At 42.0% G+C, this 25424-nt stretch overlaps 1 protein-coding gene across 19 annotated transcripts in view; it reads left to right on the top strand.

Annotated features, from left to right (window-relative positions):
- mbnl2 (muscleblind-like splicing regulator 2) overlaps positions 1–25424 on the top strand; it is a 56257-nt gene that overhangs the window by 9036 nt on the left and 21797 nt on the right. For all 19 annotated transcript variants that reach the window (XM_004552643.6, XM_076880318.1, XM_012919464.5 and 16 more), the window contains one exon: positions 1036–1949. In XM_004552643.6, the coding sequence (XP_004552700.2) occupies positions 1776–1949 (174 nt within the window). In that variant the 5' untranslated portion in view covers positions 1036–1775. The remainder of the gene's footprint in view (positions 1–1035; positions 1950–25424) is intronic.

The raw sequence follows: 25424 nt of genomic DNA, 5'->3' as shown, positions 1-25424 counted from the left end.
ACAAACCTTCATTAACAAGTGTAGCCTTTCATATGCCATGTGAGATTGGTCAAGATGTTTTCCAGTGGGGTAATCTGTTAACCAGAACTCTATATATTTTTACAGTCCTTCTCTTTCTCCTCCCTCAGTCTGTGTCCTCAGCCCCTTACCCGCCTGCATTTAGCAGAAAAATATTTCCAGATGTGCCAATGAAAGAGCTCCTTGCGCAGTAGCTCCGTAATGGATTTCATATGCTCAAACTAAAGGTCACTTCCTCATATTGTTGCTCTACCAATTGTCCCTCCTCAGTCCCTAGACAACAGCCAAACACAGGGACCAGCGTCTTTGCAGGATGAGACAGGCAGCACAGACGCACCGACGCACGTCTCCCCCCAATGAATGTAAATTGACAGGCTGCCGTCAATGAGCCAGTACCTAATTTGGATGGTGGGAGACCAGTGAATATTGCCGGACACTGGGCAGCGTCATAATCGTGTCTGGCACTGGCATATGCATCTGTCTCGGTCCCTCTCCGGCTGCTGGACGACTGCCCGGAATAGTGCTGCTCTGCGCGGTTTTCTATTGGCTGAACTCGTCCCTCCGTGCATGGCTCTACAGGGCGGGTTGGACCCCGGGGCTTTTTTCTATCTCTGCTCTGACTCTGCGTTCTTGTCCACTGTCTCATAGCACAGTGGCTTTTGCCATTCCCCACTTTGTATGCAATATGTTGGAAAGCCACTGGGCTTGCAGTCACCCCGTACAAAGGCGGACAGCAGCGACTGTGGGACTTAGACTCAAATGGCTTCTGAATAACCTTTTAACTGCCTTTTTTTCTGGTTTATCAGGCCTGTCCCCTTTGGAGCTAGCACTCCTCTGGGGCAGTACACACACAAATTCAGATTGACACGCATAAAACAAACACCGTTAACGCCTGCTGAAGCCTGTTAGATAAATTGTTTCCCGTCATAATTAGCGAGCCATTTTCTCACTGTGAAAATAGCCTCACTCTGTTTGTCTCTTGTCTCTACTTTTCTCTCTTTCACTTCTCCCTTTTAGATCACTGACAGAAAGTGCCTTGTGAGACAGCATCCCTACTTGAAGATCGCTGAGTGTTTCTGAAGAACTCCAGATTTTTTTTTTTTTGCCCTCTGCGATCGTGACGCCACACGGCTCGGCTGTGAGGATCGCTGACCCTTGATTTGTCCTCACCTGTGATCTGTGTGAAGGAAAAGTAAAGAGCTGCTGGAGCTGCTGCATAGCTGGCCAACGTGCCAAAGCTCAGAGAGAGGGTAACAATAAAAAGCCACAAACTTTGTATTATCCTGAACTGTGCCATTGTACCTCAAAATAACCCTGATATCCACCCCTTGCAAAGATATCATCACTCACGCAGAGGACATTTTGGGGACACGGGTACATCGACTAAAGCTTTTCTCTGAGCATGCCCCCTCTGCCTTTCCAGACGTTCGCACCTGAGACTTACTGATTGATAAACAACTAGCTGTTTGACTGAGAAACTCCACAATAGCGCAATAGTGTAGTCCCATGTTCAGGTCACAGAGACTTTGCCAGTCCATTACCTCCACGTTCCTGTCTGCAAGGACAAGCCTGATCCACTGACCTGAAGCAGATCATTTATAGCTACACATTCTGCTGCTTCTTAGTTCTTTTGTTTTTTGGGGATATTTTTGTTTTTGTTTCTTTTTTTTAACTGGAGTGCTCCTCTTCAGAGGATAACCTCCACATTAAACCTAGTGGCTCTGCTGCAACCCGGCTCTACAGCCAGCGCTGTTGACATGGCTCTAAACATTGCCTCCATACGGGACACAAAATGGCTGACCCTGGAAGTGTGCCGGCAGTTTCAACGCGGGACTTGTTCACGCAGTGATGAAGAATGCAAATTTGCCCACCCACCCAAAAGCTGCCAGGTGGAGAATGGGAGAGTGATCGCCTGCTTTGACTCGTTAAAGGTAAGGACTGCAGTTTTCTGTTCATGACGTCTAGAATTTGAGCTGCTTGATTTGTTATCTGTCAATCCCAGGCATACAGAAGTGATTACTGTTAGTTTATATCTGCCGTGTGATATAAAACACATTTGTGCACTTGGATTACATCTCTGCAGAAGCAGTATAATACCTGACACAAAATGTTACAGCTTTGTGCTCTCAAATGGTCAGCGTGTTGTAGGTTGTGCGCTCAGCGCGTCATGTCATGTCCCCACGCTGTGCTGCTGTTAGCCGACCAGTCTGACCTGTGAAGTGAAAAGGCCACAGAGGTTTTGTCATGTGTGTGCAATTCGTTTTCTTTTTTTTTCATGGGAAGTTCTTCTAATATTACTGTGCCTTGTCCATCATGAGTACTTGTGGGTGAGCATCTGATCGCCTTGAGTCACTCCAGGGCTTCTATTCCTGGATGCATGTCAGCTGTCACATGCAACCAACAAACACCAGTCAGTGCTTGTTTTGTCATATTGGTTCACACAGATCCAAGAAGAGGCATTACATCTTCAAAATGCGGATAATCTGCTTTTGTCAGCCTGAATACATGGATTGAATATGTGCGGCATTACATTGTACCACGTTTTGTTCAGGGAAAATCCACTAGAAGCTTCAAAGCCACGTTGAAGTGTTTATCCCTTTAATAAGGCTTGTAGTTTATTTGTTTGCTCCCTCCCCTTTATCAAAAGTTAAATTGTTTTAATTTGTACGTTTGAAACAGATTTTACTGCACAGTTTCATAGTAGTAAAACATCACTTAAATTAGCTCAACACCAGACACTTTAAAGCCAACCCAGTCGTAACAAGGTCGATTCACACATGCCCCCCTCATGGTGCAAATAAGATCCGAGAGCACCCTTATTATTTTCAGGCTGTGCAGGGAAAAAAAGAACTGAAAAACAGATGTGACAATGATAAATAGCCAAAGAAACTAGAGCAGAACACTAGAACTGTAAGGAGTTTGTCTTTGTTTTAGGTATAAACTGTAGCTGCATTTCACATTTAGAACAGCGCAATGTGTGGTGAGTGCATTTCACATTTTTTAAGGCCCGTGCCAAAAGCGGTTCTACTAGATTGGCACGTTTCTCTGAATGTTAAAAATGTGAAATAATGGTAGAGGACATTTTTGAATCTTGATCGCAACCTTCATGAAACACATTGCAAAATGTGTAAGAAGTCAGTTTCATTCCAAAGTTTCTCATGGTCTTTATTTATTTGACACTGTAAAGAAACAAGCTGCTTTTATGTTGCTACAAGCTCCTTCCTTGGCTAAGTTATTGCTAACAGTCAGCCACTGAGTGACATTCTTTCCCAGCTGCCAGCTCTTCTGAGCTCTTATGCCGTGATTGTTTAATGAGCAAACAGCTGACTCTAATCAGAACTGATTTGTTGTTGCACCAAGTAAGGTTAAGCCTGATATGGAATCTCTGCAATCGCTATGATTTCCTTAATAACTCCAAGTTGGCATTCTTGGCTGAAGGGGAACTAGAATGACCTGAGTAGTCAACCTCATACTATGTTTAGTTTAGACTGTGCTCTGTGACATTTTTTTGTGTAAACACTGGCTTTGAGGCAGTCATTTGGCAATTCATTCTTCAGCTGTGGCTTAAGCTGTAGAATAAAAGAAAAGTCTATGTGTACAATGTGCACTCAGGATTTCTGGATATCAAAGCCTCAAGTTATGCTGTAAACCCTGTTCTCAGTTATCATTATTGACATACTTTAAAAATGCCTTTATGTTATCACTTCTGTTATAATACACAATCTTGATGGTAGTTTCTACCCAGAACATTTTCAGGTATGGACTACAAGCATCCTCGACTGATTCCCATTTGTTTCCTTAAGGGATTTCTGACCACAGCGACCAGACTTCTTCTTTCTTTCTTTCTTTCTTTCTTGTTTTTTTGTGGTCTGACCAAAGGCCATCTACAAGTAAGCCTTTTTTTCCTTAACAGCAAAACCTCCTGACAGTTACTGGGACAGTTTCTGAAGCTACCTAAATATATGGGGAGATATCCATTACTTTTACATCAGTAGTGGATGGGTCCTAAGGATTGCATGCATAAAATCACGTAAACAAAAACTTGAAAAGTTTGCTAAATTTGCCCCAGATAAGGTGAAATGTTTTCTTTTTTCTGCATGGTATACTTTATTACGCAAGCATACAACTTCATTGTGGCTTCATTACTGGCTCAGCTCTACTTCATGCCATGCAAATTTGTGTTTTGTATACGTTAGACCAGAAAAAAGATAAGCACGCCTAACTACAGCTTCACAACCATAGACAGTTAGTATAACAAATAGATAAGTCTGCTCCCACACCGTTGATGTTGTTGTATTTGTTGCCAGCTATTACACCATCCTGATCCATATAAGTGCTGGTTTACTGCTTGGGGGGTTTCTTAATTTTTAAAAAAATTTAAAATCTAAAGGTCATGACACAGGATAAGAGTTTTTTGCTGGTATCTCTCCCCTACATGGGCTTTTTTCCCTTCCATAAGTGGCTTGCATTATACTGCAGTATTCTAGCAAAACAGTAGCATTTCTTACATTTACCGCCCGGACTTGTCTGGCAGCCTGTTAATCTACGATCTTCTGCTGTCATTGAAGACTGCCTCCTTAACCCAGCTTAACTCCTAATGCAACTAAAAAGCTAAATGTATAGACAAAGACACAAAATTTCACCCCTTCTAACCCTAATTTCCCCATCCAGCCCACTGACAGAAGGAGAATACAGTATTCTCTGTACTTTTTAACTCCAACTCACCCCCACTCTCGCAAAGACTTTCCTCGTGACAAGAGAATGAATGCTTTATTATGCATTAGGAAGTGTGTTTCAGTCCATTGCAGGCTGATTTTCACCCCCATTATGCCCGTATCATCTTCCTGGGTCTTCTCATCCGATAGGGTTATCATGCCAGGGTTGGGTGCTGCCAGGCATGACTTGGCCAACGATCAGAACGGTCTTTCTCATAAACACGTAAATGGTAGTGCTTGGGAAAGGAGCAGAGAAGGAGGTGTAGCACTGCTGCTGCGCTTGTCGAGCAGCAGTAGGCAAACATTCCAAGGAATGGTCGCTGTTTTGAGTTTCTAAAAACACTTCTGTGACCACAGCGGCTCTGCACCATCATAGTTTTATCTTAAACTTGTCAGCTCTCTGCCAAAATAAAAGCATTTGCTTTTTATTTTATTTTGGATGAACGCTTATGCCCTAATTTTCTTACTGATATTTTACTTTGGGCTGCACAGCATTTGTTTTTTTAAATCTAATGACTTGGGACATGGTGATATGTAAATTGCAGGGATCTCTGACTTGTTTTGGTCATTTTTTTTTCATAATGCAGCTTCTAAAAGGTGCAATTCAATTAAAACATGATGCAGCAGGACTGCTTAATTAAGGTGGAAAGTTATACCTCGCAGAATTGGCGGACAATTGGGCGTTGTAGTTCTGCTGGATATAAATTGCATTTGAAAGCATAATTCACTTATTGCTGTTGTGTGGGGATCCGTCTTTACCCAAGAGACCCAAAGAACAGCGTGGCTTTTTAGATTTCCAATAATAAGAAACTCCAGCAAGCAGTGAAGCCACCAGATCATGGGTTTTACGGCAAATGCATGTCTACGTTAGAGGGGGACTTTCGTAGTGTGGTCAAACAGTCGCTCGTGCATGTTTCTTTTATCTGAAATATCTGGTTTTGCATTTTCTGTTAGAGAGTTTTGCATGGGTTAAATAATGGTGAGGGATCACTCCTTTCTCGTTTACTTCCTACTTTCTCAATCATAACGCTTGCAGCACCCTCACACGGTGCTGCTCTCAGCATTTCTATGGTGTAATTTCTAGGGGATTATTTTTGTCCCCTGCTTTACTCTGTGGGTTTTAGAAACAGCCCTTCTATGCTACATTTATCATCTCTCAAAATAGGAGAAGCTTCTTCATCCCTGTCCAGCTAAAGCTGAACTAACATTTAGTCGGTGTGCATGAGAGGGGTTATAAAGTATCATTCGTTTCAATTGAGACCTGACAGGAACGTTTGGGAGTGGTGACCTCGCAGTGGGAACTTTTCAGATATGTCAACTGTTTTTTCAACCACATATCAGATTTCCAACATGGCTATGGAGCCCATTATAGCCCAGCTCTGCTCCCATAACTGTCCAAATAGTTTTAGTATGTTTGTTCTCTTGCTTTGCGATAGTCACAATTTCGTTGTACATGTAGAATGAGAATAAAAGGCTATTCTATATGTTAGTGGTGTTAACAATCTTGTCTATGTTTTATCTTCTGAATTAGGAAAATGACATTCAAATGGAACAAGTTCAGACAGGTTTGGTGGCTGCTAGACAGAACATGACATTTAAATGTCATATATGAATACAAATTGTTGTATGTCAGCAGCAAATTACCTCCATACAGCTAGCTTATTTTAAACTAAATAAATATGGAGATATAGTTCTATCAGTAAGTCAAAACAAGAACGTTAAGTCTGTGCTGTCATCTGAACCTTGATTTGTCTTAATCTGTTTACATAATTTCTTCCGTTGCAACTTTGACATAATTCGAGCTAAACATGATAGAAAACCGAGAGAGGCAGCTCTGTGTCTCCAGTAGTTTCAGAGATGTGTTGTGGTTGAAGCCATTTCCTTTAAGCTCTTTGATAATTGTTGCACCGTGACCATGGAAACCATCATAGAGTGGTGGTGGTGGTAGAGATGAGTGGAAGAGAGGGCTTGGGTAGTAAATGAATGAGAATACCTACCTTAATGGAGTAAATGCAATCATGCCGGTCATGTGATGATGTCACATTGACTGTGCAACCATTAGACATCAGCCTTTCGTCAGTGGTTAGGTTTGACTATATTTGACATGTCTGGATGGGGTTTTTTTCATTCTAAGTTAAAGCATAAGACACATATGTATAATAATCAGCTGCAGAAAATTAACAGCCATTTTAGAGTTTCACTGGTGCCTTTGCAGACTTTGAAGCCTTTACAAAACAGACTGAATGCCTGACAGCACGGTCTGTTTAGATTTCCTCCCCCACACTTATTTGCACCAGTAACATTTTACCAGGTGACCACCACGCCTGAATGAGCTTCCGTAGGCTGAGAGTTGGGGCTGGGGGTGGGGGGTAGCCTGCTGCATCTGAGCGCGATCATGTTTCGTCAAGTTGCAGTCGTCAAAAAGAAAGCAGTGAAGCAGGACAAACAATAGGAGCTACTACTTTCAGGTGTGCAGTTTTCTCATTTGTATCACAAGCTCGCCACAGTCCCCATGGGGATGAAGCGCCCTGGTTTCCCTCACTTAGTAAGAACACCTTAATCCGGACTGTGCTTTAAAAGAGCATGCTCCACTGTAAGTGTGTTATCGGAGGGCGTGGGACGGCTGAAAATAAAGAAGCGAGGGAACATGGGAAGAAGGGAAGGTGTTCATATTTGAACGGTTAAGAGAATAAAAATACAAGAGTAAAACTGTGAAGGTGGGACTTTAAGGTTGTTTCCTGTCTGTAAACGACAGATCTCACCAGGTAGGGAAGTAGAGCAAAAACTTAAGCCACTTATCAAAAACTCTTATTAGGATTCAAGAGAAGTGTGCCTACTACCTTGATTTAATTTCTTACTCCAGATAAACCTGTCAAGACAGAAAGCAGTCATTGAAACATAAATACTAATGCAGCCCAAAGACCTCTTTTTAAGTTTAATGGATCTGTAACTTAACCATAGCTTCCCCCCTCTGAGCTCAGTACATTTGAATTTTTGTGGGAAGCTTCAGTGAACATGAACTTTCTGCCCGTGGCCTCAGTTTGCTTCTCCTCTCTTGTTTTAAAAGATGGGCTCGGCTACATTCCTCAGTGTAATCCTCCCGAACTGGGCCACACCCTGGGCAGAGCAAACATGTGGAGGGGAATGTATGCCGCGCAGCAGGAGTTGGTGTCCCCCCAGGGTCATTCACCCAGACACAATGAGGCACTGACTTGAGCCTAATGTGGGGCTGCAGTGGATGCGGCATGCTTTTGATGAGCCCCTAGGAGACCCCACACTGCTACCGTTCCTTAAACAGGCCTCCTCGTAGGCAGACAAATGCATGCACACACACTATCTTGCCAGTGCAAACCATGCCAAATTTCATTTGATCCATGTGATTTCACCCCCTCCACAGCCCCAGTCTATCTGAAAACATCTACAAAGGTATAGAGATAAGAGTCAGGGAGAGGGAAGTCTGATCAGATCTCTGTTTCCTACTCAGGTCTAGTTAGTCAGTCTGGTCACTCTGTGTGCTGGAAATGTTTAAAAGAAGAACCACAAAAACATTTGTTTATGCATGTGAAAGCATATTACCCACCATTAAACCCCAGTGATAGATCACTGTTATAGTGGGATTTGTAAGGAGTCCTTGAGCAGTGTAGAAAATTCTGTTTTACATCTGGTCACATTTATAGGTCATATGTTGATCATTGAGACTGTGTGTTATAATTTGGTTGATAGTTTACATCCTGTAGAATAGAGCAGGGCGATATGGCCAAAAATATTTATCACGATATATATTTGAAAATTTGCGATAACGATATAACCGACGATATAATTGATGCGAGACAAAATACAACTCCACAACATTACTAGCGCAAAAAGACAACCTTCCATTTATTTTCACTTAAACAAGAAGCTGGTTTTTATGTACATTAAAGCTTTATAAAAATGTAACAGTGCAAATGCAAATTCCTTGCTGAAAGTTTAACCAAAAGGCATTTCCAGTAGAAATGGGCTGACATATCCTGAGCATAACCATATATAATATCCACTGAAGTTAAAAATAGGTGCTTTGCAACATTAAACTGCAGTGTGCAGTATGCATTTTTCGGACCGTAAGGTGCACGGGATTATAAGGCACATTAAGCGAAACAAAGCAGTCAGATAAATCAAACTTTATTAAACTCATTCTTCTTGCTTCCTCCACTTCTGTACCATTGATTCATTAATGTTGAATTCTCTGGCAGCGGCTCTATTCCCATGTTGTTGCAGTATATTAATGACTAACCTCGTATTGTGGATGGATTATCTCAGTTGTTCTCCTGACTGAAGTTTGGTCCGTTTACAGCATCCTGCCATGCGATTGCATTTGTCTCTAACCATGAAGAACCTTCACGTTAACTTTTATAAGTGGAAAAGTGTTAGTGTTCGTCCTCCAGCTTCACTGTTTATGTTATGCTAACATAGCTGTGTCGCTAGCGATCACGTAGCACATCATTATATACTAGCTAGCCCAACTTCAGTAACCCTACAAACGTCACTGCTGTTTAGTTTCCTGTCTTCATTTATGTTGGAAGTGATAGCAGAGCTGTACGTTTGATTTTTTTCAGAAATCTCTCAGTCAGAACATGCAATATCATGCTTAGGTAACTAGCGAAACTAGCGAGCTAACTTCCGCTAGCTTCCTGCTAACTTCTAACTCCGTTAAATGTAATAACTTTTGTTTTCATGGATGCCTGGAAGTTAAACTTTATAGTTACACCTGGTAAAGCAGCAATGCTGATCGTTTTATTAAAGATGAAAGAATTTAGACAGTTTTTAACTCTAAGTGACGCTGCAGTGTTGTTTGACCTGAAGTATACGGAGTTTAGGACCCAGATTACTCCCAGATTTAAGAGCATCTTAGTCCGACAAATATGACAATAACAACGGCCGCTTGCATGTTCTGCAAAAAAAATGTGCTTTGTCGTGTATCTGACGGACAAACACCAAACCAGTTCCACATCACGGAAGTTGCACCATTTTTACAAACCAATTCTGGTTCATCTGTTTCACTCAACAATCGGCCATGTGCGTATGAAAACAAAGGCACTGCGCATGCGCGTTTTACTCCCATTCTATCGCGATATTTCATTTTCCTATCGTTGCCTAACATTATACCGGTATTACCGTGAACGGTATAATATGGCCCAGCCCTACTGTAGAAGTTCAAATGTTGTCTTCTGTGTTATATTATTATATTACATGGGGATCCATTGATGTTAAACAGTCAGTATTAGTTGTTATCGGCGTTGTTACCTGATATCGGCATAACAACATGACATGTACTGACATCTCTACTTGTTGTGTTACAAAAGGTTTGTGCTGACTAAGATAGTCTGATCAAGATGCTTTTATAATTAGTATTATGAAGGAGCATGGCATAGCAATAAAAACATCTGGAGCAGCCAAAATGCTTCCATGTCTTTTAAATTTCATGTTATTCTGACATGTTACATGTTTTTTTAGCTGAAATTAAATTTCAGGTTAAAATTTCACACTACTGCTGTTGATCAGCAAAGTCAACACACGCCGATATTTTAACTGGGCCACCGCTTTGACCCACATTTGTGTTGGTCAGTGTGCTTCAACGTTGTTGTTTGTGTGAGTCTGCCATTTGTAGCTGAAAAACTCCACAATATCAGCTCCACATTTCTCGTTTGCTGCTCTGAGAAATCAGAGCTCAATTGCTGGGATACTGTTGGCGCTGTTGGTTCCAAATCTTGTGCTCTAGCAACAGGATTTTTTGGTGAAAATGTTTCCTTTCCATGTGGGCAGCCAACCTAAAAATAAAACAAGGAGCCAAATGAAAATCATCGGACAATATTTCATGCAATTTTGTGTGGAAATTATGGGTTTTCAGATGTCAGACAGATGAGAATAAGCAGTATTTACTTTTGTTAAAGTAAATGTCAGGAAAAACTGTGTTATTTTATCAAAAATACACCAAGGCGGTTCTGCTTTACATCGCTCCAATCAGTGCTATAATGAGGCCTGATAAACATGTCCAGTATTCAGCACTCTCTGCTTCCCATTCTGCTAATGTGCAGCCTTTGTTATATCACCTAATGGGGTTGTAGTTTTGATCTTGAACTCTATTATGTCTTCTCTTTTAAAAAAAGCAAAAAAAGATGTATGGCATTACTGTTGTTTAATGTCAGATTGAATAGTAGGTGTTCTTCATCCAATGAGCTGCCTGCAACATGATGGAACGACTGAGCACTGAAAATCTGCCCATCTGCTGTACCAGTGTCTCACCTGGTCTCAGTCCACCCACTACCTCTGAGTCATCCTCTTTTTCCATCTCTCTCAGCTGCCCACAGTGCTGATAAAGTACTCCATTTTCTGCATTATTTTTTTTCTGCCTGTGGAAAAAAAAAAGGTAACTTAAATCAGTGCTGCAGAGTCAATGGCATCCTCACATTTGATGATTTCAAAGCCAGCTGGACTCAAACTCCCTTACTGCTGCAGTAGTTGTTGCTGTTGTGAGCACCTCTGCAGTAAAGCAGAAGGCAGATCTATGCCAGAGTGAGGCAGGAGGCATGCTGTGCGGTTGACCTTTAGTATCAGCCCCATTAATTATTGATACGTAGTTTCATCATCACTGAGAGACAGACTCAGGTTTTCTAAGGGTAGCACATATTTACCTGCTTTATTCACTGGAACCTAACCTTAGATTAAAAATGCACTGTATATCATGCTTGAAAAAAAAATCATTATCTTCAGCCTTCTGTGTTTTTTTCCTCCCTTTGGAAGGGCAAGCGATGCCTAGTGGTAGCCGCAGTATGATCACTGTATTGCCAGTGTACTGAAGCATATGGCGTTGGCTGTAGCCCATTTTAAACACTGAAATTAATCGTTTCACTGGGAATGTGTTGACTGCTTCCTCGGGGTTCTTTAATTCTCTGGTGATAAGTAAATGGACAAGCTTACAGAGGCACGGAGTTCAAGATGCTTCCACCCAACCACCCTCAGTTTGTAGGCAGACGCACCTTGGGAGCTGCAAACAGTTAGACAGACAGGCCCAGCTGTCTCCTAGGGGCCAGTCTTTATAATTAGACAAAGATCTCCTTAATTGGCTCCATCTAATGAGGCAACATAAAGGCAATCTTTAGGGGACCTCTTCTTTTTTTCTTTTTTTTGGTTTAAATGACTGTTGGGCTGTGTCAGAGGCAGTTGTAAACCAGTCCTACCATGACATCCCAATCCCTTGTGGAGACTTGTCAGTGCTGCGAACTTCAAAAGCCTACATGTCGGTATGTCACTGTAAAAAAGTCATTTTGCTAATAAAGTAAGCACCAAAAGCTACACTGACAGTGATTGACACTGGGCTTGCATATGAAAAAGAGAAGTGACAATGGAGTGTGCCCTGTGTGAACTCCATTTTAGAAGTGTTCTGACTCATATCCTATTCAGGCTCATTGAGTGGCAGTGACGGACTGCGCAGTAAAAGTGGAATCTGCCATAATTACTTGTCGAAGCCTTCCAATGCGCGCTGCTGCGCTGCAGATACTGATGAGCTAAATGGAGACCCCCATTTTGAGAAATGGCACTTAAAAAGTTGGTGCTTTGTACTGGCACACATAATTATTATTATTTTTTATTTTTTTTTTTTTTGGCCTGTCCCGTTTGGCTCTTTTGCCATCAGAATTGTTGTCTAAAGGCAAAGAAAGATGCCCAACGGATTTACTTTACCAAACTGACCATCCCAGCCTTGCCGTAATGGTCCATTTGATTCACCTTTTATTGTTTATTTTATTTTCACTTACTGAATACGGGACAGACTTGACTGGGGGAAAGAAGGGGAGAAAGAAAGAGGGAAAGAGAAACAGCTGAGAAGAGGGACGGGGGAGAAGGGCAAAAGACAAAAACCAACAGAACGGGCAGAGAAAAAAAATGCATATATCAATCACCTGGATCACCTGCTGAGAAAGAAAAAAGAAAGCAAGCAGAAGAGAACAAGAGTAATAGAATAAACAACATCACAATGATATATGGGAATATGACAGTAAATACTAAATGTTAAACATTATTGTGCAGCACATAAGATCAACAGAACACAGTGTGCTTTGAGGTAGGAGCCAAAAAGGGTGTAGTTTGTGGGTGTGATCACCCGTGTGTACACCTGTGAGCATGGACGCGCTTGTTTTTTGTTTTTTTAAAAGGTTCCTTCATGTAATAATCTGCTAGAGGGTGTGGGGGGGCCACAGCCCCGTCCTCCAGGGCGTGAAGCAGGTGTGGAGGAGATCAAAACTCCAGACATCCAGAGGCCCTCAGAACACAAGAGACCAAGGAAGACCAACAGAGGGGCAGCTGCGCCACTGTCCCAGAAAGAGCTGAGGAGAGTCCCAGATGAGGGCTCACTCAGCAGCCGCGGAGCAGAAGCCAGGGGGAGTTGCAGTGACGCGCCCGTGAGCTCCGCCGGCAGCCAGCTGCGCCTGAGTGACCGAGCCCCAGGCCGAGAGGCCGGGGGCACCCCACCTCCGAAGTGGCCCGAGCGAGCCCCAGGCTCCAGGCCCCGATAAGCGGCCGCCAAGGAGTGAGCCGGTGTGTACCTGGACGCCCATCCCCGGACACAAAGAACCACCAACGCACCGATGTCTGAGGGGGTCCGCCACTGGCAGGGGAAGTGGTGGTAGGGGGAGATAGGCCTCCAAACCTTGGAGGGCCTGAGATGTCCCCAGAGAGGTGGCGCCTGACACCCAACCTGACATATAGACACAGACATACAGGCACACACAGATACAAACATCCATTCCCACCCTCATGCTCTCATATGCACTTACTCCACACTCAACCAACGTGGAGACAGACATAAAGAGACGCTGTACACACGATCACACTCCCCAAGCGTACTCTACAAACCGGGTCTAGGTGCTCTCGCCCCTGGAGGGGGGAACTGCACCCAGACCCAGGTGGTGTTTCCCTTTTCCCTGCGGTGGGGGGAGGCAGACCGCCCCGACTCCGCAGGCAATCTTTAGGGGACCTCTTCTTTTTTTCTTTTTTTTGGTTTAAATGACTGTTGGGCTGTGTCAGAGGCAGTTGTAAACCAGTCCTACCATGACATCCCAATCCCTTGTGGAGACTTGTCAGTGCTGCGAACTTCAAAAGCCTACATGTCGGTATGTCACTGTAAAAAAGTCATTTTGCTAATAAAGTAAGCACCAAAAGCTACACTGACAGTGATTGACACTGGGCTTGCATATGAAAAAGAGAAGTGACAATGGAGTGTGCCCTGTGTGAACTCCATTTTAGAAGTGTTCTGACTCATATCCTATTCAGGCTCATTGAGTGGCAGTGACGGACTGCGCAGTAAAAGTGGAATCTGCCATAATTACTTGTCGAAGCCTTCCAATGCGCGCTGCTGCGCTGCAGATACTGATGAGCTAAATGGAGACCCCCATTTTGAGAAATGGCACTTAAAAAGTTGGTGCTTTGTACTGGCACACATAATAAAGAGACAGTCACTTGTCTTATTTTGAGTTAGCATATGGACTGAATTAGGCTGATGAGATCATGCGGGGTTGTGCCTTTGTCTGAAATGGCCGATCGCCCAAACCAGTATGCTGTTGCAGTCAGTGGCACAAGGTTGAGCAGACTATTAATTCAAGGCCAGTCTAGTTTTTTTCTCGAGCATCAAGCTTAATAGGCCAGGCTAAAGCAGCTCTATGATGGAGTAATTTGATAGAGCCTGTCTAGATGAAAGTCTTGGCGTCAGTGTAAATGGCTCCTGTATTAGTGAATGAAAGGCTTAAACTGAGCCTGTTACGCTCCACGTTTTTAATTGCTGGGCTCTACTACAGTAGCTTTGTATGGTTCACGGTTCATAATCATCCTTATGTATCTTTTACCAGCTCCTTAGTTCAGTCACTGTCTAAACAACCTCCCTTTAAGCCAGCTATCTTCTGATTGGCTGCCCCTCACACACAGATCCTGTCTGAAGCCTGAGCTTTTGGCTCACAGGTGTTACCTGTATATATGCAAAGTCATTTTCTGAATCTCCATCATTGTAAAATATGGCAGAATAATAGGAAAAGCACAGTAGGCCCCCTTTATAGCTTTGTAATTAGAAGGAAAGCTAAGAAAACATAGTCATACTCAGCTTATTCAGATCCAGTACTGGTTCTCAAATGATGCTTTGTCGACGCTTCTTTTCTTGGCTTGGCTATGAACTCCCACAGCAACAATAAACTGATGTTTGTTAATAAAGGATGAGCCGTGTTTACTTCCACCTGTGTCCTATTTATGTAGTTTTGGATATCATTCCTAACGGCACTCAAAGCACAAAGTACACACAGAGTGTTAAGTTTGACCTGTGGGAATGGTGCAATATCACTACGCAGAATAGGAATGGCAACTTTTGTGTTTCCTTTGATGCACTAAAACATATTTGGCAGGATGCATCCTTCTGTTCTATTTAAAACCCAAGCTAGAGGTATTATTTGTATTTGTATCACTCTCTTGCCTCCTTTCCCCTACCACAGAGGGTGGCCATACCATAAAGGTCAACTTTAGGTCATAGCAGCATTTCTGTTCCTGTGGGTGGGTGGTTGTATGTTTGGGCCAACAAGGAGCTGGGGGGGGGGGGCTTGAAAAGTTCATGGACAAAAGTGAGATGGCCAATTTCACACCCAGCAGATGCCTGCTCCAGTGACCCACAGCGACAGGTGGGAGACACTAATTGGCAGAGCGCACCCTCGCAGAGTTGGCTCAACCCATGGTGGGTGAGGGAATGAAGGTGGAGACAGAGGAGGGTGAGAGTGAAAGAGTAGTGGTGACAGTGGTGGCCATAAATTGGCACCGCAAATTGTCGAAACACGCATGGAAGGAAGAGTGTCAGGTTTAACAGCCGCACGGCTCAGGTGCACACCGCCTGTGATTCATGCCTGTTTCCATCTTACCAAAAAAGGCACATTTTGCATTTGATAAATAAACTGTTGCCGCTCTCTAATGTGGTCCTGTTTGCATTTCCATAGTGCCACTGAATTCAGTTTGCTTTCACTTCCTTTTGGACCTGTTTTCTCCAAGGGAAGCTTTGACTTCCCTTGGAGAAAACAGGAAAAGGACAAGGTGATGACATAAGTGAATAACGTGATCAATGTGTTTGCCTCGTTCGGACGATTTTAAGATAAAACACACCCTGCAGCTCAAAGGCTGAGTCACTGTGTCACTACCGTGGTTTATTGATCTTATTTCTTTGACCAAAGGGCAGCTATTACTTTAACCAGGTATGAGCACTTCTTCTACTCTGTCTTCCTCAGTGTTCTCAAACTTATGAGGACTGTTTGTATCATCTCCATATGGGATTAGAGCCTCCACAGCCCACAGGAGAGAGAAGAGGCCTCAGTGGCCTCATCACCAGGGCCAACAAACAACCAAGTGATGTTGCTCTTATTCACCTTTGGTTGTGTATAGAACGAAAACACAAAAACAACTTGCGTTTGAAGACACTTTCAAACCTTAAATTATCACTACATGTACATCTAGATTCCACAGTAGTAAATATATAAAATCAGACTTTTGGAAAGCGTGACACAGATATCCAAGTTAGTTGCTGATATAGCTACGCACAATTTATTTCAACATGCTTGTGTGGGTACTTCTTTTGCACTGCAACAGAAATAGTGTACAAGATGTCATAGACTGGAAACTTTGCCCAGTGGAGTGGAAAACAATATGCTTCTGAGCCATAAAAAAGACAAAAAACAATCATTTAGCTGGTTAAAAATCTTAGACTTTACTACATTAAATGAGTGCTCTAGTGCCCAGGATCTAATTTGGTGTTTTAGCAAGGTACTGTATTAACTGAGGCACTTGCAAACAACTCTACAGCTTTCTGAATTCTGTCTGAAAAACAGAATTGACAAGGAGGTATTTTCATTTAAAACAAAGTCAGTGGTGCGTAGTGAGTACTTTTTGCCTGCGGTGCAGGCGAGACTTCTGGCAATAGATAATGCTTCCAGTACCGCTCTAATATGCGGGCCTTTTTGTTTCGCAGCCACTCCCAAGCTATGTTTTCTGCTGGTATCGCCACCCTTTACCATGTGTTCCTTTCATTAAGAACATCAGTTTTATCATCGACCTAGCCAAAGAAAACTCTGGTTTTACTATTTGCCCTTCTGGTTCTTCTTCCGAAGAATTTTTAAAAAGCAATGGCTTCTACGTGAGCACATACACGCCCAATGTACATGAGCAATATTGTGTTGTGTTTTTTCACACATATAGATGGATCTAGAAAGTGTATTAAAATGCTTGCATATACAGATACTGTTTCTATCTAACTCCCTTTTATAATGTCATCTCTTGATTTATCATCGCGCAATGTTTAGGTTAGTCCGAAACACAGAGTGTGGTTTGTCTTGCTTACCATGTATTTATTAAACATAAATAACTTTCCGACATATGGAGAGTTTCATCAAACATACAAGATTATACTCAATAACTGAATTATTAGTTTGATTGTAAAATTAATTCTTGAGTAAAAGAAACTGTCTGGTTTCTTTGTAGGTTGAATCATAAACCTGCACTTCGCAACTTTTTTTTGTCAGCAACCAAAGCTTTAATCTCCAAACAGGAGAGTAAGCAGCCATCCAGCGTTTCTCCCCCTATCTGCTGAGTGTGTTAGAAAGAGGCTTTGATGAATAGATCTCCTCTCTCCCCTCCATCTCATTATCCTCCTTTATCTGTTTTATGGATTTACACAACTCCTCAACATGTTCTGACATGCGGTCGATAGTGTCAGCAGAGAAAGATGTAGGCTAGCCTTTTTTTTCATGTTCCCACATTATTTTATTTATTTCATTAGCAGTTGTAGCTGATTTGTGCTATTTTTGCACCACTGTGGAGTAGTTTTGCCTTTGATCGCTAGAGAATGATTGAAATTGTATCTGTCAACAAATGTAAAATTAGGAAATTTAAAAAAGAGCCTACCGGCTTTCTGCTATTTCCTCTTGGGGATGTGGCACAGTTCTTTTCAAACTAGGCCATCAACATCATATAACCTATTTCTATGATGTCTTTCACCAATATGGCTAGTTGAAGTTAGCTGTAGGACTGCCCTCATATCATTGCAGAGCTGACAGGATGAGCATAGGGAAATGACAGCTTGTTGAAAGCAGGTTAATGCCTCCGTCTTCTAGCTGTGACTCACTTATCAACAGACTGAGAGGTGGCAATGTCATAGCTGAGCCTTTCTTTTGGATAGTATATAGTTTTAGACGTGTATGGGAAAGTGAGACAGCTGCTTCACTTCAAACACGCTGTATGATTGTGCCCAAGTGTCTATGTCAGCTTCCTCGCCAATCTCCCTCTATGTGTCTTATTGATACTTGTTTACGTTTTTGTGCGTACAGAGTAAATGAGCTCTGCAGGGTGGGTTTCATGTCTCAGCAGGTCACAGATGATCAGATTAACTGAAGCAAGGCTTCAGCCTCCAGCTGGATTAGCAGCGGGAACCGGGGCTTTGCAGGTGCCTCGCAACGGTGCCACTGCAGCCACACTTTGAACGTTGCCTCCTCAAAAGACGGTTACAATACTCACACTCGTATCCAACATAGTTAGTTATTATAGCCATCAGCTGAATGCTGATAGGCTTCTTTTTTTTCCGCTGCTCCACGACTGCACAAAAGCTCCTCGATCCATACCCTAGATGGTTAAACTATAGGTTGTTTTCACAACCTGCAACAAGTATATATATCACAGCTCCTGATAGAAAATTGTTTATACCCTGCAGACTATTTAACCACAGTAGCGCAGAAAATTAATGAAGACCCTGTGTATTGATTAAGAACATTTTGTTTTTCATTTCTCTCTCATGAAGTCAGGCACATATTCACTACCAAAACATCTTTAGTGTAGCGTTTATTTGTAATTCTAAGTAGGAATTTAGACAAACAACTCCAACATTTTCTTGAACTGCCTGATCTGCGGTGTGAGTCAGACTGTCTATAACCCTTCTTCCATTGATTAGTGAATTTCTTTGAAGGCTGAGCATTTTGGCCGTGTCATCTCATTGTTTGGAAACCAGACGTAATGATCATTGGGACACTGCATACTGCATTCTTGTATTTTGCTCGTTTGTGTTGTTGTGTTTGCACATCTCTGTTGCTTGTGGGGCTCGCACACAAGAATTTCACTCACATGTGCTGTGCCAGTGTGCCTGCACATGTGATGTGACAATAAAAAGTGATTTGATTTGATTTGATTTGATACTTGTGTGCTTGCAGCTTGTCAGTCACATGGTAAAGCAAATTCTGCCATATCTTCCTCGTTACCTGCTGGTCATTAGAAATAATGCATTTTAAAGGCACTTTCTTTTTATAGAGTTTTATGGATTTAACTAACTGAAGACTCCCAGTGCATTTCTGTGTCATGAGATCATGGGCATGTGATTTTCAGCTGATGCACAACGTGCTGCAACTGTTCAGAGATGTTACCACACAGACTTATAAGGACACAGTGTGATGAAATTTCGATGTGTTCTTTGTTCTTGTTTTGTCCAAACAAGAAAAATGAACACATCCAGTTGCTGAAGACATTTGATCAGCAAGGACAGGCTTTATTACACTCCTCAGATGGAGGTGGGAGTGTTTAGATTTACGGCCTGTGGGAGAAAGATTCATGATATCCAGGCATCCCAGGACAAACAAGAAAGGAAGAAACAACACACTTTATATCACCTTAATCCCACTCTCCCACTCTCTGTCCTTCCCCCCCCTCTTCTTGGGTAATCTCAAGCGTGTCAGCAACACTACCACTTGTTCATCTGAGGGATTATAGCTCATGAAACAAAGGCACTTAATTACTGCTGAGGCAACACATGTCTTATGTGTGTCTTGGGCGAAGGTGAAGAAAGCAGACGCTTCTAAAATACCAAGTCTCTGTGCTCTACAGTGGTGTTTTCTTTTCTGTATATGTTATGCTAAATAGAGTTGAGCAGAGTACAATCAGGCGTGAAAGGAAGTTTGGAGTTGCCACAGTTTTTAAGTTTAAATGACTAGTTTTCCTCCCGCTTTTCACCATTGATTCCTGTTCTCCATTACCAGGCTAAATGTAAACAAAAAGCCTCTGGCTATCATTTCATAATGGATTTTCAGTGTTTCCTGCTGTCCCGGGGCCTCACCGCTTCAAACAGACCCATTAGCCCAAACAGATCCATTAGAGCCTAAAAACAAAACAAGATCCTTAAGAGGGAGCATTCTGTGGGTTCAAGGATAAAGGGAAGCCCTGTCCATGTGCATCTAGCGCCTCACTACTTTACCGGCTGCTGGGATCACTGGGTCTGCTTTTTTTCCCCAGTCTTCTGAGCACCAGAGTGCCTGTCCTGTTGGTGTCTCATAGCTGGGGGCTTTCACCAAAGTACTTTCCTCTAACTGTTACAGGCTGACCCATAACCAGCTGTTAGGGTCCTTGGAACAAGACACTATTGGAGTAAACTAAGAGAGGAGAGAAAGAAGGACATTATGAACAAGTGCAACTGGGGTTTTTTTTCATGGATGCCCTAGAAAAAGCAAAATGTGTTGAGTGTTGAGGGTTCAAACTAAGCTAAGCTTTCAGTACTGTAAGTGTTGCAAGCCATGAAATGTTCTCATTTGGATATTTATAGCTACAAGTGCAAATACCTGTAAACCAAACACCCAATGAAAGGAAGACCACAAGTCATTTCTCAACAATGTAAATGGCTTAGCATTAAAAGGCTGGATATAAATGGCACACTGCTGAGACAAGGCACTGAAGGAGAGAGAAAAGAAGGAGATATGTGGGAATGCTGAGAGACAAGAGAGAGCGAGTGCCTTTCCACCCCCTTCTTGCTGGTCAGTTGGGTTACAACAGGTTCTTTGGCTATGCTGTAAAAGGATTACACATATCACAGGCTTCACGTCAGAATAATTTGAATCAGTTTCTCACAGCAGCCCTCCTGCTTTCACGCTGAGAAGGACAATCGGATAAATGTGGGGAAGAAGACATTGTTACAGCTTCTCTGATGGACGTCCTGTCGGAAAAAAGGCAGAAGCTTTTTTTTAAAGCAATGTCTGCAGAAGCTGCCTTTGTGAGCATTTTAGTGTCGTTTTTGTGGTTCGCCAAAGTCAGCTAGGTATGTTGGACTTTAAACATTATCAGTTAGAGTCCCATCTTTGTGACTTTTCACTTCTAAAGTCTTCAGCCATCATGTAGCCAGTGCCTGGTTTGTGCTGACCATGCATGTGTTTAAGCTCTTTTCCCCATGATTTTCCTCCCTCATTGTTTCTTCAGGATTGCAGTCTGCCAATATTGCCAATCACACTGTCATTGATCATGTCACTGAGAGCTACTCTCACGTCAGAAAGACATCACGAGGGCTTAGATATGTACACAGCTTCTCTGTGCTGCTGGCGAAAACTGGGGTGGATTAATGGAGAAATGCATGCACACTCACATCTCAGGACCCTTAAGATTCAACACTACCTAATTGATCAGTATTGTTTTTTTTTTTTTTCTCGGTTTGAGGTGTTGATGTGCGAAAGAAAATCAATGCTTCATTTCAAGCGTATCAATCTGGGATAAGCACCAGGGCCCTAGTTTACCCATTAAGGCTGATTGGAACCACAGGAGTGTAGCATAAAGGCGGGTTGCCAGACATCTTTGCAGTGGCATTTTCAGCTCTTCTGTCGGCCTATAGGCAGCTCCTCTCTGTCTCCAGCAGTGCTGAGCATAGAGCGCCCATTGAGGGCAAAATGCAAATGTTACAGTGGTGAACGGAGGGGCCCACAAGTGAAGCGCTATTCTGTGGAGGGGGTGGAAGACTGGCCCTCTGTGTCTGTGCCACCCACAGACACACAACAGTCATCACTCTGACCATTCAGCCGGGGCTGATGAAGGAGGCGGGGTGGCGTTGTGGAAGGGGTTTCTGCCACTGATGAAGATGCCAGGGTTATACATGGGCCGTTTGAGCCAGTGTTCCCTGTGAATTTATTTTACACTTCACTAATGTGTGCCACCTCCAGAAGTGGCTGTAGTGTAATTATGGCTTTGTAATTGTAGTAGTAATTATCCTGTGTAAAAAAAATAGTAAAAAATAGTTTTAATTTACCTTTTGTTCGATTTGTTTTATTGCTTTAAGTGACAATAGTAGCAAATTAATTTAAGTGTGGCTCTGAATCAGGTGCTTAGCAGCCACAGCTGACTCAGAAGATAATTAGACTTTGCTGTGGTGTATCTAATCATTTGTCTTTTCACTGTGGAAGTGCATCCAGACATCCAAAGTTGACCGTGGAAAAAAAAATACAAAAGGACAAAAATCACAACAAAGTAGTTCAGCACTGGCAGTTTAAAATGTGCATCACACAGTCAGAGGATGTTTTCTGTAGGCTTAGCCCTGCCTCTGTGTATCTGTGAGTGTTGCAGTGTGATAGCTCTGTCATGTTTGTGTAGAAGCACTGTTGTACCCTCCTCAGCACTTTGTCACTGTGTAAAAAGGTTTGTGTGTGTGTGTATGTGTGTGTTTTGTGTTCTCATACCAGCGTGTTTGCTGCAGTAAATGTTTGCCGTGTGTTTTTCTCTCCCACTTTGCCTTTTGCTAAAGGTTTGTCAACTGTGTGGCCATGACAGATTGGGAGCGTGATCAGCGGATTGCTGAGAAAAATTAGTTATCCTTCTTTTTCAGTGCCATGAATGATAACAAGACAACAGTTTAGGTCTGCAAATAACACGCTTTTTATTATATATCAGTCTGTAGATATATGTTTAAAGTAAGGCACACATTGTTTAGGCACTCGAGACAAACGCCAGACAATGTCTGAGATCTTCAGACTTATCCTCATTAAGTAAAATGATAATATGGTAAATGTGACATAGTAGCAGTTAATATAATACAAAGAAAAAAAAGCTTTTAACATTGTTGTTTGATTTCCATGAACAACTGAAGGAGCCGCAGTGGGTGAAGTGAGTGTAATCCTAATCTGTTTATGAAATTAGGTCTCTTTATCCCCTTCCCCCTCGGAACAGCCATAACGTGGAGCCCATTTGTATGGGCAATAATCGTATATGAAAACTTGGCAAACAGTAAGTGCTGTTTTGTTTTGTTGGCAATGGCTGTGGGGATTTGAAGGACATCACTGCAAGTAATATGTTTTATCAGCTCTCGAACTGAGGCTTTATGTCAGGTGAAAGCAACCACTAATTTATCTTTGATCTCGCCTTCATTGTCATTTGTTTCTCACTGCGATGCAAATAATTATCCAATCTGAATCAAAGCAGTTATTAGTGTATCCCAAAGCATGGATCACAGCATTCATCCATACAAGGGCAACCCTGCAGCCTGCAATAAGAAATTGCCATGTGAGCGATCCTCGAGAAAGGTGTAATTTTGCAGTGTAGCTATGGCTACACACCAGCGGCCGGCGTACGAATCACAGAGGTGCCGTGGTGCTTTCAAAGATCCTTTTCATAGACAGCTGCTCAGAGGCAATGCCCACGATGAATGGATTTCTGCTCTGCTCTGAGTGGGTAGCTTAGACAGAAGGCATAGTGCACTTGGCCTGTGCGTGTGTGTGCGTGTGTGTCTTTCTGTGTGGGAGTTTGTGTATTTGCATGTGCCTGCCACCCTCTCAAAGGATGAAGGCTTAAAACCAGATGATGGCACAGCACTGTCATCAGCCACAGCTTTTTAGCACCGTCATCGATGCGTTGGTGAACCAGCTCACTGCTTAAACCATAAGCCATAAACACGCTTCGTTTTTATGTGCGATGCAGCGGTGCCTTTCCACAAAGCTTACCTCATCTTATGTGCTTTGAATCATCAAGTGTGGCATTTCAAACTGCAGCCTGGACCCTTCATTCATGACCATCATTATCGCACTCCCAAATTGATATGTGTAGCCATCACTAGATCGTAACTGCAATTTGCCTTGCCATATTTTATTTAAGCAAGAATTATTATTATCATGTCTGCGATTAAGCATATGTTAGATCTTCATCCCTCTTTGCTGCTGTGTCCAATTACCAAAATTACCACCTGGATGAGTATAATGAATATTCTATGTCTTGGGGTGTACGTTTTTATTAACCTTCTCTTTGCTTTGAACTTTTCAGCATTAACTATTATGTCTCCATGTCTAGATTTAGCCTGTAATAGTCTTAGATTCACTGACCTTAAACATCTAGTCTGAACACAGCTGAAATTCTTTTAAATGACCTCATTTCTTCTTGTGTCTGAAACCTAATGTTTTACAAGCCGTTTTGAGGCTCAGTTAAACGTATTTATAGCCCATTCATATTCCGCTTATGATTATCCAAAGAGAAGGTTAAGCTCTTAAAAGACACTCAATAACAGAAAAACAAACTCTGACACTTTGACACGTTAAAGGTAAGGCTGTGTTCACACCAGCTTTGGTAATCAATCTAAAAGATTGCAGCCTTTCATGCGTACTCATACACAATAATCAAGACAAGTTTCATAGCAATAAAAGCCAATGTGCAGTTGGGATGCATCAATATATTGGCTTCATGTAGGTATCACCCAGTATCGGTCCTGTTGGCTGTCAAATCAGTTTTATTAAAGCTGTGGTAGACAAATTGTGTGCTGTAGAGCTTGAAGACTTTTAAACAGGTCAGTAAATTATTTTAAGATTAATTTATTACCGTAAAACAAAAAGGTGAATAAATAAGAACAAAAACAAAATTAAAAGACTGTAAAAATATTGTTATCTATATCGGCCAAATTGGTATTTTAGTATCTTGCAGCCTTGAACTTCACAGTCCAAGGATCCTCACTGCACAGTATTATGAGTGTCTGATGTGGTGTCTTGAGACCCCATTACTCAAACTGGTCTTCATGGATCCCATTTCACATTAGCAACCGGGATTTATTAAGTAAACTTTGACTTAGTCCCCAACACACCCTTACCTTACACACTTATGCCGAAACATGTTTTAACATCTGCTAACCTTTGAGTTTTTAACTACTTCAGTCCCACGGATCTACATAAGTTGTATGACTTTTGTGTCACTATAAACTTTTAATGTCTTTTGAGATTTGACACGGTAACTAACAACAAAAAGAAGAAAAAAAGGTCTGATATGCATAAACTGCAACTCTGGGTCCAGAAAAATATCTGTAGATTAGTTTGTGATATTTTCCTGCGAATATCAGGATAATTTGTTTTAAAAACTGTGGCACCAAATGTCTTTTATCAATTATTTTTGGTAATAATTCCAAAAATGAATAGATCCAGATCTGGATCAATTATACAAGGTGCTTTTAAGATCTCCACCGCTGATAAAAACAAATATCATGCAGATCTATCAATAAATTTTTGAGTAATCCTGCTAACAAATAAAAATTTCTTGCTGGGGAAATTACTGAACATTGATTATTCTGCTTTAAACACCACTGTAAATATAGGCGGAGATCGATATAGCTTACGTACACGAACTATATCCCGCAATCTCCTGCAAATAAGGGATGTTTATATAATAAATTCGAGCACTGAATCCTTTCACTGTGTTTAATAGTACTGGGTCTTCTATTGCCATGGCAGCCCTGAAACTACTTATTTTTATTGCTTCTTCTTCCACCTACAGACTAGATGAAAACTGGGATAAATTAAAACAAATTTATGCAAAGACCAAGCACAATGCTGTGAAAGATCGTGAATAGATCAGTAAGAAAATGCTCTTAAATAAAGTTTG

The sequence above is a fragment of the Maylandia zebra genome, linkage group LG23, assembly GCF_041146795.1.
Source record: "Maylandia zebra isolate NMK-2024a linkage group LG23, Mzebra_GT3a, whole genome shotgun sequence".
Classification (NCBI taxonomy): domain Eukaryota; kingdom Metazoa; phylum Chordata; class Actinopteri; order Cichliformes; family Cichlidae; genus Maylandia; species Maylandia zebra.
Note: the sequence above shows the minus strand (reverse complement) of the source record. Positions and strands in the feature narration are given on the sequence as shown.